The 15,140-nt window shown below is 39.2% G+C and overlaps 1 protein-coding gene and 1 pseudogene across 1 annotated transcript; one reads left to right on the top strand and one right to left on the bottom strand.

Annotated features, from left to right (window-relative positions):
- The first annotated feature begins 9,527 nt into the window (after window positions 1-9,527).
- On the top strand, window positions 9,528-10,628 carry LOC148848543 (ammonium transporter 1 member 1-like; annotated as a pseudogene).
- An 880-nt stretch (window positions 10,629-11,508) lies between these two features.
- LOC148848542 (E3 ubiquitin-protein ligase Os04g0590900-like) lies at window positions 11,509-13,462 on the bottom strand. Its single transcript, XM_088948050.1, has one exon. The coding sequence runs from the start codon at window positions 12,926-12,928 to the stop codon at window positions 11,819-11,821; it is 1,110 nt and encodes a 369-aa protein (XP_088804176.1). The 5' UTR covers window positions 12,929-13,462; the 3' UTR covers window positions 11,509-11,818.
- Window positions 13,463-15,140: the final 1,678 nt, after the last annotated feature.

Here is a 15,140-nt window from a genome sequence, read left to right as displayed (position 1 = left end):
CGCACCCCAATGCACATCATGTCACGACCTTCCTTCCACTCCTCCCTTGGGTTCGACCAAAGCCCAGGATAACGAGCCTCTTGTGAATCAGTTGTTATACTATCCCACCTGGTCAGTGAAAGAAGGGGACTCCATTCTCAACAAGAAGGTGACTTGGGAGCTAGTTGAGAGTTGTGCCATACTCGGAGATAGAATCTCATTACCTCATTAGCCTCTAAGACGAGCACTCCCCTGATTAACAGAGAATTAGAGAAGGGTGTCGAGGTAAGAGTAAATCTATCTTTTACTTTTAGTTTCACTTCATGTTAGCTCAATGATTGGCATGCTCCCCTTTACAGATCGTCATGTCTATGGTCACTCTCTATGATCGGGTTTGGTCCTCAAAAGAGGTATTGAAGAAAACAAAGGTTGTAGTAAGCCAACCATCTAAAGAGTTAGACTAAACGAAGGCCCGCCAACTGGATCTATAGGAAGAGGTCTACCGGCTAAAGGAACAATTGGCCAAGGCCAAAGAGGAGTTTCGTTGCTCCCAAACTACTTACAAGAGTTGGGAGTTTAGGGCCTTCAAGGCTAAGGTCGAACTCACTGCGGCCAAGGAGCAGCTAGAGCAATAGAAGAAGAGCATGGGGTAGGTGGAGGAGGAGCTCGTTGATGCCAAGGCTATAGTTGTGGTCGAATACCAAGTGTTTGAGTAGTACGAGAATGACTTGGCTAACTATGCCAACAAGTCACATGTTGAAGGGTTCTGCCTCTACCAAGAACAAGTCTTCGCCATTGCTTCGGGCTTTGATGCCAACAAGCTCGACATTTACACCAATGCCAAGCACAATGACCAAGGGCAAATCGAGATCGTGGTGGAAGATTGATCAGTTTTATGGTGTTTTTAATGAGTACATGTTTTATGTTAGTTGTTAGATAGGAGGTGGGGACCACAGTAGTTATGTGAGTCCAAAATTTATTATATTCTTGTGTCTTATATATGCTGTTTTATGTCTTGCCACCCTATAAGGGCATAGTTGTTTTTTGTACTGCTCTATTATTTTTAATATAAATAATAAGTGAAGGGGGCAACCAGATTATTGCTCTCATTTCTTTTCAACTTCTCTTCTTTTCCTTCTCTCTTCAAGAAACTCCTTTTATTTCATATTTTTTTAATTCAGCAAGCTTTCTACTTGGTATCAGAGCAGCGGCTAGGGTTTCTAGAAACATTCTCATGCAGCCCTAAATCAGTCGACTTCATGAAGTAATAAAGGGTTGATCGATCTACTGTAGATTGCCCAATTCTTGGATTTTTTGGTGAGATCTATTTATCAGGAAGGTGATCTACTGTTCGGCATCAAAATCAAGAAGAACTAGAGTACAGAGAAGAGTCCAAGAAAAGTTTGACTCTTTGTTTTTTATCTAATCTTGGGCGGCCAGGTATTGTTAGCTTTCTTTTGATTTTCTGAAGAGTGTGGTTTGGTTTTTGGATTTTTCTGAGCCTCCTGGAGTGATCGATTCACTCTTCTTTCTATTGGGAGGCGTGAGGAGGAGAGAGATTTCTCTCCAGCTAAGGTTTTCTTCTTTCAGAAGGGTTTGTTTCTATGTGTGATATTAAATTATTTTTGAAAGGTTTTCAATCTATTTTTTCTTACTGTTGAACTATTTGAAGTAAGATGAAGAGTTGGAATACCGATATGAAATCTACTAGTACTGTGGAACTAGGTGTTGGAGGTAGTAGTGATATTTTTTGGGTATGGGATCATTGTTACAGTAAAAATTGATTGTACAAATTATTTGGAGTGGGCACAGTCAGTTAAGATGGCTACTGGTGCCCGTGGAAAATTATGGTATCTCACTGGGGAGGAGAAGAAACCTGATACAAACCCTTCCCCTTGGGTGCAAGAGAATTACATGGTAATGTCCTGGCTGTGTAATTCTATGTTACCTCATATTGCAAAAAATTTCCTATGTGCTAATACCGCTAAGGAGATTTGTGATGGAGTGACTAAAACCTACTCTCATAAACAAAACGAAGCCAGAGATTATCAGTTAAGGAATCAGGTGATAAGTATGAAACAGGGAGAAAACCTCTTGTTGTGTATTTCTCCATGTTGAAAGCCCTATGGCAGGAAATAGATCACTTATTAAAAACTGGAAAACTAAACAAAAGTGCATATTCCATGGTACTGTTGTTTGGACATAAGAGAATGAGGCTAACACCACTTCCCTTCATATTTGAGGACTCATTTGCATGTAAAGTCCAAATAAGTTGGACTTTTTTTTTTTGTTCTAGAGTGCTAATACTACTAAAGGTGCACTTGATAATGAAGTTTGCTAATGCTTGATCTTTGATGGCAAGCCTCGGCCTATATATGATATTAAACTCTTTAATTCAATAGCCTACTTCGTCAACTGACCCAAGGTCTAAAGCTTCTATAGGATCAACCTTAAGGGTTAGTTGGTCAAGACAACTATAGTACGGGCTTCTCCATATTGATGTATGTTGTTTTGGCATCATGAATGACCTTATTGAAATAACACACTAACTTCTGCCCATTACATCTTAAACCAAAATCAAGCTGATCACTTCTTCACTTGTTGATAAATATAGGTGCAATTCCTCTCCTACATTCTATTTACTCATTAATGGTGGGGAAGCCAAATATGTCTCCACTTCTTTAAGCCTTCTAACACTCTTCTATCCACTGAAAATCCTTTAACTTCTTAATTGCCCGAAAAAATAGTAAGCATTGGATCATTGATTGGGACATGAACTTACTAAGGGATATTATTTGACCCATAAGCTTTTGTACTTCTTTAACTAACCTTGGAGGTTCATTGTCAAGGATAGCTTGGATCATCTTAGGGTTAGACTTATGCCTCGTTGGTTATCATAAAGACGAGGAACTTACCTGAGGTCACTCTAGTGGTACATTTAGTCAAGTTCAACTTCATCAAGTATCTTTATAGGATGCTAGAGACCTCACCAAGTTAATAATGTAGTGATTGGCTCGGAGGGTCTTCACAACCATGTCATCTGTATGTTTCAACATTGTATGATCCTTGAAAATCTTATTGACAAGTATCTATTAAGTGGCTTAAATATTCTTCAACCTAAACGACATCACCTTGTAGTAGTATATGTTGGTTTCTATGGTGGATGTTGTCTTCTCCTCATCCTCTAGGTGCATCTTGATTTAATTATAGCTAGAGAAGGCACCCATGAAACTGATGAGTTCATACCCCAAAGTGGCATTGACAAGGTAGTCAATCTATGGTAAGGGAAAGCCGTCTTTAAGGCAAACTTTATTCAAGTCTATAAAGTCAATGTAGATCCACCACTTTCCATTAGCCTTCCTTATTATAACCATATTAACTAGCTAGTCAGGTTGATGTACCTCTCTAATGAAGTCAATTATGAGAAATTTGTCCACTTCCTCACCAATCACTTCCCATTGCACCATTGCGAAGTTCCTCTTCTTCTATCAAATAAACTTATAGTTCGGATCCACGCTTAGCCATGAGTAATGACCGAAGAGTCAATTCTAAGCATATTAGCACTAGACCAAGAAAATATGTCATTGTTGGCTTTTAGGAAACTTGCTGGTTTAGAATATCTAACCTCTAGTAGAAGGGAGCCAATCAATACAGTCTTCTCGAGCTTAGCCTTATTTAGGGGCACAACAATGAGGTCCTCTACATGTTAGCCTCAGTTGGTCGGTACTCATAGAAGAATTACCCCATCCCAATATTAAAGTAGTAAAAAAAAAGATATATGTCATATATAGTCCTAACTAAGTTGGATGAATCCAATCTTAAATACTTGTGCCAGCATTCCTTTCTTGAGAACAAAATGAAGCTTAGAAGGTAGTACATCATTCAACTTGGTATGCATTTTTGGTAGACAAACTCTATAAGAGATCATTCACCCTACCAATCCTGAGATGCCTAAGATCCAATGGAGACTATGTTCTCAGAGAGATACATGAAGGCCTCTATGATAATCATAGACAACATTATTTTCTGGCCTATAATAAAAGAAGATGCAGTTTGGATTGTCCAAAAGTGTAATTGATGTCAGAGGCACACCAATATACCATATCATCCTACAATGGGGGATGGATATCTTGGGGACATTTCCCCAACCTCAAGTAGGTTGAATCCAAACCTTTGATGCAGATAACAACTAAAAGCATTCAGAACTTTTTCTAGAAGAGCATCATCTACCACTTTGGTATTCCTTATACTTTAGTAACAACTATTATCAATTCAATGACCCAAAGTTTATGAAGTTTTTTCTACAAACCTCAAAATGAAGTAACAGTTCACCTTTGTTGGCTACCCATAAACCAATGGCCAAACTAAGATGACCAATAGAACCATATTACACGACCTAAGGACCAAAAATGATCGATCTAAAGGCTTATGGGTTGAAGAGCTCACCAATATACTTTGGGCCTACCAGACTACACCTTGGACTGCCACTGGTGAAACAACCTTCAACCTTGCCTTTGACACCAATGCCATCATTCGAGTAGAGATTGGACAACAAACTTTGAGAATTGATGCTTATAATGAAGTGAAGAATAATGTCGATCTTAGAGGCAATTTGTATTTAGTAGAGGAAGTATAAGAATAGGCCCAAATCATAGTAGTGGCCTACTAGTAGTGGATTGCTTAGTACTATAATTCTCAAGTTCAAGCAAGTTAGTTTCGAGAATGAGGCCTTGTTTCAACAAAGCTATTATCTCTAAACCCAGTTTAAGAAAGTTTGCATCCAACTAAGAATGACCTTATAGGGTATCCAAGGCGTTGGGCCTTGGGATATATTGACTACAGTACCTTAGCACGAAGTTTATACCTCATACTTTGAACTCTAAAATCCTCAGAATGTATTACCACTAACGTATATCGATGTAACCCCATGATATCAATGAAAGTCCCCTTCCTAGTAGGTCATTCATCTCTAACCAAGCACTTGTTGGCCTTAACTTCCTTTGTATTTATGTATTCAGCTCATGATAGAAATTCTACCACATTCCGAGGTGGTTTCTTTACAAGGAGAATCTAAAGGCCAATGACATTAGATTGTTATTAGCAGCTGCAACAGCAATAACATAGTCAAGGTCTTTGACCTCTAAGTCCCAGGTTTTGAAGCATTGAATATAGCCTTAGAGAGGTTTACCTGGTTCCCATTTAATTTTCATTAGTGTGGCCAAGGTCTTTTGGCTATGCCTACTACTTATAGAATGAGAGAGGAAGAGGTCTATAAAATAGTCCCATGAGATGATAGACTAAGAGGGAGACCTAAGAACCACATTTAGGCAACCTTTTTGAGTGTGGCCTAGAAGGCTTGGCATATCATAGTTTCAAAGAATACGTGGAATAGCATGATGGCACAGAAACTCTCGATGTAGTCCTCTAGGTCGGCAGTACCATCATAAGTCTCTAGATTAGGAGTCTTGAAGTTTGGGGAAAGAGGCTCCAAAATGATCTCAAAGACAAAAGCTTTCATCCTACCTGCAAAGCTGTAGTGACTAGAGGAGGCATACCTTGTTCTCCTTTACTTCTTTGATCTTGGTGTGAATAGTTCTAAGTTCTGTTGATATGTCATCAAGTCTCTAGTCAAGATCCCTTTATGGGAAATTGGTAGCGGGTGTCTCCTTAACCCACATGAGATCTGGGTCATTTTGGGAATGTCCCCTCTTTGGGAACGATTATTGTTGAGGTACTTGAGAAATTGATGGCCAATGTAGTCTAATGTCGTTTCACTAGTGTACACAACACGTTCTCTATTGCCACCCGCACTTCTCTCTTGTCTGTAGGCACGATGACTAATGTAGTAGCTAGTGTACATGTGGGAGAATTGTTGGTTTGCTAAGAAATTATTGCTTTCAACCTCAGAGTTTAGTTCATCCTTGGTTCAGATTTTGAGGAACTGACTCATAGAGGATTGATTGGCCTTCTATCATGACATGGCCATGCTTCATCAACAAGAAGGGCCACCCGCTCCATTAATTGCTGGAATTGTTTCTAGGTGACATGGTTTAGAGGTGTAGGAGGGGCAAGTAATTCCTTGTCCTCTAGTTGTCTTGTTGATTGGCCATAAAAATTAAGAATGAGACTTCATATGTTTTTTGTTTCCACAGATAGTGACAAGTGATGCCACCAAAGAATGTAGCAAGGGCAGTTTGGGAACTTCCAATGTGATCTAGCTGAGGGTCCCACCTATTAACACAAAATGACATTATAGGTCCCTAGGTGTGGTGCCAAAAGCAAGGACCTCGACGGTTATGTTAGCCGATGTGATTGAAAGCTAAGGTGCTAAGGTGAGACAAGAGCAAGAGCAAAACTGAGAATCAAAGAGTGTAAGATGGTTACCTGTGATTCCTAGATCTTATTTACAAGCAAGGTCCTACTACCGATCGTGTTATGGGTTCTTTGTAGCAACCCTCTACACATTAGGATGCAATGAACGCCAAAGACATTAAGATGCTAATTATATAGTTGAGTGTTACTCTAGCTTTAATGAACTGGAGAGATCAACCAAGGTTGCAATGTCTTGAGAGCAATTTGCCATTAAGGTTAGGGGTAAATATTTAGGGATGCCCATTGAGGCTTGTGAAGTAACGAGGCTGCCCCCTAGGGACACCACATGTCCATCAGGAATTGAGTAAATAATTACAGTCATATCGCATGTGAAAATGAACTTGGGAAACAAATCTGGTAAGTTTCAAAGTTCAAGTTGTTTGCCTATGTGAGTCACCATCATCATCTAAGCCTTACCCTGAATGTAAGGGTTACGTTACATAAATCCTATTTTACCATCCAATTATGTTCGATGTCATATATGTTCTATTTACCAATGTGAATGGTTTTGGTTTTTTAAAACAAAAACAATTATCACATTGACAGATTCCCCTTAATTCACCTAATGAGTAAGAATTCATGGAATAGATTGTTGACCAACTTGTTACTACTACCCATGTTAATAATAGCCATTTACAAAGTTGGGGCTTGAAATGGATAAGATGGAACCAAATATATATAGATCAAATTTCAATCAAATGATATTCAAATTTGTATCAAATCTTGTTTGTTGGATTCCAATTTAACTCATACCACATTTTGATATGGCATGAGATGAATAATAGTGTTGTTATGATAACTAAAAAACTAATAACCAACCAACTGGTATCATAAAAGTAATAATCAATCAATTGGTATTCATTAAGATTTAGGGGTTGGGATTGATCCAAGTTCTATAGAAAACATACATTTTTTATATCATAAATGAACCAAAAATGATCAATATTATATATTATGAGTAAAAATGTTTTAAAAATAAATTTTGGAAGACCTAAACCCATGATTCTTAGCAAAAATACAACATTTAAACCAACTTCATTTATAAATGCATATTAATCTATTCTACAATCTACATACATTCTATATAAAATATTGTGGGGTTTGGTCCAAATTGATCGACTTAGCTATGGTACATTCATATTTCATCCATCTGTAAATAGATCAAATTCAAATAATGGATTTTGAATCAAATTTGTATAAATTGATATTTGTTGAAATTGTGATTTATTTTTCAACCATTTGATTAGGTTATAGTTTAGCAATGGATATGTAATCCCTCTTTTAGTTTAAGGTGAGTTTTACATATAGAAGATTTCTTTCATATGCAGGGAAAAAAAGAGAGAAGTTTGTTATTTTCTCTTGTTGGAGGGAAAAAAAAAGAGAATGAGAGAAAGAGTATGCTCTTAGTGTAAGAGTAGGTTTTTCCTCTTGTTTTGTTCTTCGAAATAAAAGAAGAACAGGAGAGGTCTAATGATGTAAGTCCTTAATATTCTTGATGGTGCTTGTTTCTATTTGTCTTTATTTGGATTACTTTATTTCTGTTGCTATTAAATTCTCTTGATTTTCATTTTTTTAATACTTTATAGTTTTGTCTTATAAGTGTTTGTTGTGAGTCCCAACAAAGTAGTATTAGAGCATCCAAGTTGGTGTTTACAAGATGTTTTGTGAAATTACTTAAGAGATAATGACAACAAAATGTATACAAGTTTTCAAAATTCTAGATTTATAGGTTTAATGACAAAGGCAGATTTACCCTATGGAAAAGGAGGGTAAAAGACATTTTAGTTCAACAAAAATTGGTTAGAGAACTAAAGGAAAATGATGGAAAGTCAAGTGACAAGAAGGATGTTGATTGGAAGAACATTAAGTTAAAGTGTGTTAATATGATTCAGTTGTTCCTTGCTAATAATGTTATATTAAAACGTTATGGATGAAAGATAATTGTATAGGCTGAAGATTTAAGAAAAATCTAGAGAAACTTTATTTAAGGAAATTCTTCACCATAAAGTCATATTTAAAGTGACAATTGTACAAGCTGAAGTGGTTTGCACTCTAGGTAGTGTGTAGGGTGTAAGTCGGGTTGGCCCGAGATAACAGTTTATACTGTTTTAGGCTCGGTCTTCGGTTTGGGCCCATTACAAGCTGAAGTGGTTTGCACTCTAGGTAGTGCGTAGGGTGTAAGTCGGGTTGGCCCGAGATAACAGTTTACACTATTCCGGGCTCGGGCTTCGGGTTGGGCCCATTGAAATTCTGACAAAGTTCCAACCCTAACCCGGAAAAGTTGCACCCCTAGTAGTGTGGCATATGTCCTAAAGGTGTGTAGTAATTTATAATCATTTAGTTAGTTAGACTCCAAATGTTATATCTTTGTTCCATGTGGAGTCATGAAAGCTACATGCGATAGTATGGTGCTGATGAAGAAGAAAAATGTAAGGACTTTTATCATCTAGTTGGGAGTACAATGTTTTCTAGGACATTAAAAAGTTGCTAAAAACGGGATATGTAAGGTAGTGTGGACACATAGAGGGCCTCTTTCATAAATGGGGCAAAGACAAATTCTATATATTTCTAGAGTATAGATTAGGAAATTCCTAATCAGATTAGGAGTTTGTCTCTTTAAGACTATAAATAAGAGAGCAGGGCAGACATGCAAAATACACAACTGACATTACAGCAGTCTGTAAAGTTCTTCCCTGTTCTTGCCGCCCCTACCCAGTTCGATCTCCATTTGTGGGAGTGATCAAGAATTGTTCTTGATATTGCTTCTTGGTAGAAGAAGCAATCTGAAGTCGTGCTCACTAGCCCTCTACCCCGTTCTTGCTGAAGAGTCGTCATACTGATTCTACTTCACCTCTCACTGTGCCATTTTCAGTGGAAGCAGTTTTTGGTTTTCTCCTTGAGCGTGAACACCTTCATTGGGAGTTACTGTTACTCCGTATTAGGCATATCCATCTCCTCCCTTTTGGTTTTAGATCTAGTCCGGTTTGGTTCAAGATTGATCATTGAAAATGCAATTTTCTAAAATAGGGAATACGATTCCCAGATGGGAAAGAGAGAAATTTTTGAAATTTCGCCCAACCTTCTTTTGGGATTCAGCCATCCATATGATGGATCTCTCATCCCTTCACATTTATCATCTTCCCTTCCTTCTCTTATTCGTTCGAGCCAAGAATACTATGAACATAATGCTCACCAACGTGCTAAACGCGGCCGCTAGGGGTCTGTTTTACTATCTCTTTGGGTTCACCTTTGTCTTTGGTTCTCCTTCCAACGGCTTCATCGGCCATCACTTCTTGGGCATGAAGGCGTTCCCGATAGAGCTGTTCCATTACAGTAACTTCCTATATCAATGGGCTTTTTCCATCGCTGTTGTAGGGATCACCAGTGGCTCTATAGCGGATAGAAACCTAGTTCGTCGTTTACTTCATTTACTTTGCCGGACTGCAGTGACCACAACCTTGGCCGGTTGCATGGCTGCACTGACCACTCTATTCGGGAAAAGGTTGATTTCAAAACACTGGAACATTACCGATGTGTGCAATGGATTGCTTGGTGGGTTTGCGGCAATCACCTCTGGTTGCTCAATGGTGGAGCCATGGGCTGCTATCGTCTACGGTTTTATTGCCTCCTAGGTCTTGATTGGATGCAACAAGCTTGCTAAGAAGTTCAAATATGATGACCCACTGGAGGCTGCGCAATTGCACGGTGGTTGTGGATGTTGGGGTCTTATATTCACGGGCTTGTTTACAAGGGGCATATATGTGCAGGAGGTATACCAGGCCATAGAGAGGCCATATGGGCTGTTCATGGGAGGAGGTGGAAAGCTCTTAGCTGCTCAAATTATCCAGATTTTGATGATAGGTGGGTGGGTGAGTGTCACCATGGGTCATCTGTTTTATGTGTTAAATAAGATGAATTTGCTGAGGATGAGATGGCCAGAATGAGTCCTCTGTTTTATACGATGATGAAGATGAACGGTCACAGAAGCAGGGAGGTTTAATAATGAGAAGAACAGAACCAGCTAATAGCACTGCCGCTGCTAATCGAAGTCCATCACAGGTTGTGTGGCCATCTGCCACTCTTGGAGCAAATCCCAACCTCCAGAACCTTCGTCGTAACGGTGGGTGAGTGCCACCATGGGTCCTCTGTTTTATGTGTTAAATAAGATGAATTTGCTGAGGATATCAGCTGAGGATGAGATGGCTGGAATGGATATGACCCGGCATGGTGGTTTTGCATATGTATACCATGATGAAGATGAAGAGTCGCTGAAGTAGGGAGGTTTAATGATGAGAATAATAGAACCAGCTAATGGCACTCCCGCTTCTAATTGAAGTCCATCACAAGTGTGATCATCTGCCACTCTTGGTGCAAATCCCAACCTCCAGAACCTTCATCGTAACAGCTATAGTGCTCTTGGAATGCCCAAAACCTATCATGTTGCAATTTCATGGTGGCGGAAGTTGCCTATCCGACTGCATTTGAGGACGGGTTGAAAGTTTTGAACTGGTTAGGGAAGCAAGCAAATGAAGAGAGAGAGAGAGAGATCGGGATCTGAAGAAAGCAATAACAGAGAGAGAGATCAGGATTGAATTAAATGGGTTCAATCCCAACGCTGCTAAGGGGAAGGACAAGAAGAGAGATTGGGGGAGAGAGAGGAGAGAGAGGGAGAGAGAGAAATATGAAGGAGAAGGATAGTATTGCAAGGTCGAGGAAGATGAACAGCATTTTCTCTTTCTAATTATTACAAGGGTAGTAGTATGGGGATTAAAAATATTATAACGGCCTTTTTGAACGGAAGGCTAATGGAAGGGGATTTTTGTCTCACAGTCATAATACAGGGGGGTCTTTGTCACAGACCCATAGTACCGGGGGTCTTTGTAATTTATCCTTTAATAAAACACAAAGTATTAGGTAGGTTTTAGTGAACGCATGAAACTATGGGGAGAGGTGTTATAGTATTAATTAAAAATTATTGATTGCAATTAGTCTTTTATCCCACTCCCATGCTATGCGTCGCGGATATGGAGCTTCAAAACTGTCTAGGGTGTTCTTTGCCGAACAGCCAAACTTACCCTATTCCTTTGCTAGACAATTCTACCTAAGAGGATTAAGGTGAAAGGTTAAGTGTTTCAGGCGAGAGAAAGAGAGAGAGGGTAACACGGAAGCAATTGCACCCGAACTCTATTTCGTTACAAGCTCATCACAATGGGAGAGACTGAAATTACAACCAAAAAAACATATTTCAAAAACATCAATGGACTCTCCGTTATCATTTAAAGAGGAGAATTCCAACACTCCAAGTAGAAAAGCTACACCATACACTTACTTGACGTAAGATTTTCACACCAAGGCCATCTCCTCCCTTCTAATTTGGATGTCTCGAGACATTCGCTATGATTCTACTGAACAAAAGAAACTGTAATTTCAATATGATTTCTTCTTCTTTGATACATGAAAATAATCTTCACAAGGGAATAATGGAATTCCTTCCTCTTCCATGCCGTGTCAACATGAATCTCCCACTAGAAAATGATCTCTTCATAGCTACAGGACTCATAACACAATGTAAGACCCTGTTTCTATTGCTAGAAGACTTGCCAAGAGATCCCCCACCTTGCTTCGATGATCCTGCCCCTACTTGAATCTGGTGATCTTCCTCTTGAGAGTCTACATCTTCACGTATGCTCAATATATCAGCGATTGACAGGCGACCTTGACATGAAGAATCCATGGAAACAGATCGCCTAATTTGTTGAACCTCAATTATAATGTTCCTCTGCTCGGCATCCCCTAGATCACTTAAAGCCCGCAAAGGGATCTTCGGAGCAGATTGGCCTGTCTGTCTCGTCTCCTCTCCACGACTCCTTTCTGCATCTCCTATGGCAATCACTATATCATTTTCCTGTAACCTTTCTACCGAAGATCCAGTCGACTCTGGACGAGTTTCTGGCACTGGAGGCAGTGATTGAAGCGGTGATAGATTAGGAGGAGGAGAAGCAACATGTGCACGACACAAAGGGCAGTTTGAGTGAGATTTTAGCCAGGTGTCAATGCAAGAAACATGGAAAGCATGGCTGCACTTGGGTAATAGCCTGAGGCTCTCATCTTCTTGAAATTCACTCAGACAAACAGAGCAATCCGTTCCTTCAATCAGCCCATCTCCCCTTTTGTACTTGCATAATGTGATGGACTTGATTAAGGACTCCTCCAATCCCCTGGTCGAGACTTGCCACTCTTCATAGTTCAAATTGGGAGTGGGATCATCGTCGAAATCTGCACTTGGTTCATGATTTTCTATTCTTCTGACTGAATCCGAATTCCCACAGTACTTAGAGATGAGGGTATAATAGGATACAAGTAGGAAAGCGCTTGCCAAAATTCCAATGATGGCGATCACCAAAGGGGACAAGTTTGGGCTGGAGGCTTGTTCTTCCGAGAACCCAAAGGGAGGGGGGGGAGGGTAGACGATGTAGCACCACTGTGGGCAATAGATGGTACAAAACCCTTGAGAGCAGTCCTTGCTGCTTTCATATGGTATCCAAGTCTGTGGATTTTCCAGATACTCCATCCCCATTAATTCCTTATGGGAGTCTCTTTTCTTCACCAAGCTAGCAACCTACTAATCTATTGGACAGAACTAAATCATGATGAGGTGAAGAACATCACTGGGACCAAATTTACTGGTTTGATAAAACAAACCTACACTAAAAGCTTTACACAGTCCTTGACACATTTTCAAGTTCAAACTCCTAGGAGGTTTTGATGACAGAAGTATTTGAACCTGTAAGCTGTACTTCAATCGAGCTTCAGATCATGAATTCAGACATATATGAGCCGATTTTTAAATGGTTTTGGACAACAAGAGGATTTGGGAAGGACAAGCAGAGTGGGAGTTTGGAGAGAGAGAGAGAGAGAGAGAGGGAGAAGGCTCAGTTATCATGAAAATCTCTTGGTAAAACCAGCAATCTGGGTGGAAAAGCATTACCAACCAAGGGCCTTGGATGGAAAGCAAAGCAAAGGCCAAAAACAGAGAGATGGGTGTTGATGGGTCTTCTTTTTTTCTTACTTTTACTCTGTTTCTTTTTCTTTCTTTTTCTTTCTTTTTCTTTCCTTACTGGAGACGATGCTTTGTTGACTTAAGATGATGGTTAGTTGAGTATTCATCAAAAGTAATCAATGCTGAATTATTGTCCAAGATAGTTGTAGGTGAGAGAAGTATTATATGGCATGAGATATCAGGTAGGACATAAATAACCTTACAAGCAAAAGTGTCAAAATTTAATTTTTATTACAAATATGTTCTTGAGGAATAATTAAGCTTTGACTGTGTGGAGTTGAGAATATTTGTGCTGAAGTGATAAACTTGAATCCCATATCCACTGCTCCATTTCTATCATGTAAGGAGAACCATTTTGCTTTTATGCATGACAGTACAGTAAGAAAAAGTAGACAGTTGGTATACTGAAATTAAAATAGAAGGAAAGAGATGGAGATAGAGAACACAGTACAAGGAATGTTATCTGATTATAACTCGAGTAATACATGATGTTTCATGTACTTATTGAACACTTCAGCGTTGGATAGAGTACGGCTGCTAGTTAGGCTGAGAGGTTGGCCACCATGATCCAGATCAAGCACAGATCAGCCTTTTTTATTCAAACAGAAGGATCAGTTCGGGAAATAAGGGACTGAACCAACTTGGGCTGATCCAACAATTGATTCAGTACGTAATTAACCATGTTTTTAAGTCTTATTAAAGGGTCATATTTGTCTTAATCTCTCATGGTTAATTGTGTCATTAAAGAAAAGATGGAACTATATTACTTAATTTTACGATCTCTCTCTCTCTCTCTCTCTCTCTCTCTTGTGTGTGTGTGTGTGTGACTCTCTCTGACTCTGACCATCCACCTCTGAGCTTATGGCTCCCGCTCCCTCCTCTCAAGTCTCAAGCACTTCTCATTTGAAAGCCACGCCAGTGCAACCACCTAAATTCATATATTATTGGGTCCATTTGATGCCAATTCCTTCAACTACCTGAAAACACTCGTTCCGGGTTCTGGGTTTAATAGTTCCTTTTCTTTGAGAAATATTCCCAGAACACCCATGACATGGAATGGATTGGGCAATCTTGTATATGCTGTATAGAAAACCCAAATGCTTTAATTGACCTCTGCAAGTTGGTATTGGCTTTTTCTTGTACTGAACATGGCGAACGATGCCCATGGGCCATGGAGTCGTGTCAGCTTTTAGTCTGCAACTGGTTAAAGCAAAAGCAGATGTCCACTAATTCATGGATTAAGATGACTATTAACTAAATACTATGTGTTGATTCGTTCTGTTTTCTTTTCAATGGAATCATGGATTATAACCAATTTGCCATTGGGGATTTTGGTGGCAACTCTTGACTCCCACCTGTGAACCCTGACCCTCCAATTATATGTCTTGTTTCGTCAACCCGTTCTATTTAAAGCCATATCCACAGAGTGTTAATCAAAATCAAGTTTAAATTTGGAACAGGCATTTCTTAGTATTCAGAGAACAAAATTTGCACATGCAATTAAAGATCAAATATATTATAATTGGACGGGCTATACATGGAGAAATTATAACCAGAGGGAAAGTTGGCCCTTTTTCTTGTTCAATGTTCAAACATTTCAGCTACTTTCCCGTTTGATGATATCCTTATACATTCTGATTACCCTTTTGGGAATTCTATTATTCTGGGCATTTCTACAATTACAGAACGCAATTGAAGAATATCAGCTTAAATATCACTAGGATTTCCA

This window comes from Nelumbo lutea, chromosome 6, assembly GCF_056320005.1.
Source record: "Nelumbo lutea isolate HS-2025 chromosome 6, American lotus-T2T, whole genome shotgun sequence".
Classification (NCBI taxonomy): Eukaryota; Viridiplantae; Streptophyta; class Magnoliopsida; order Proteales; family Nelumbonaceae; genus Nelumbo; species Nelumbo lutea.
This window is presented reverse-complemented; position numbering and strand designations above follow the sequence as displayed.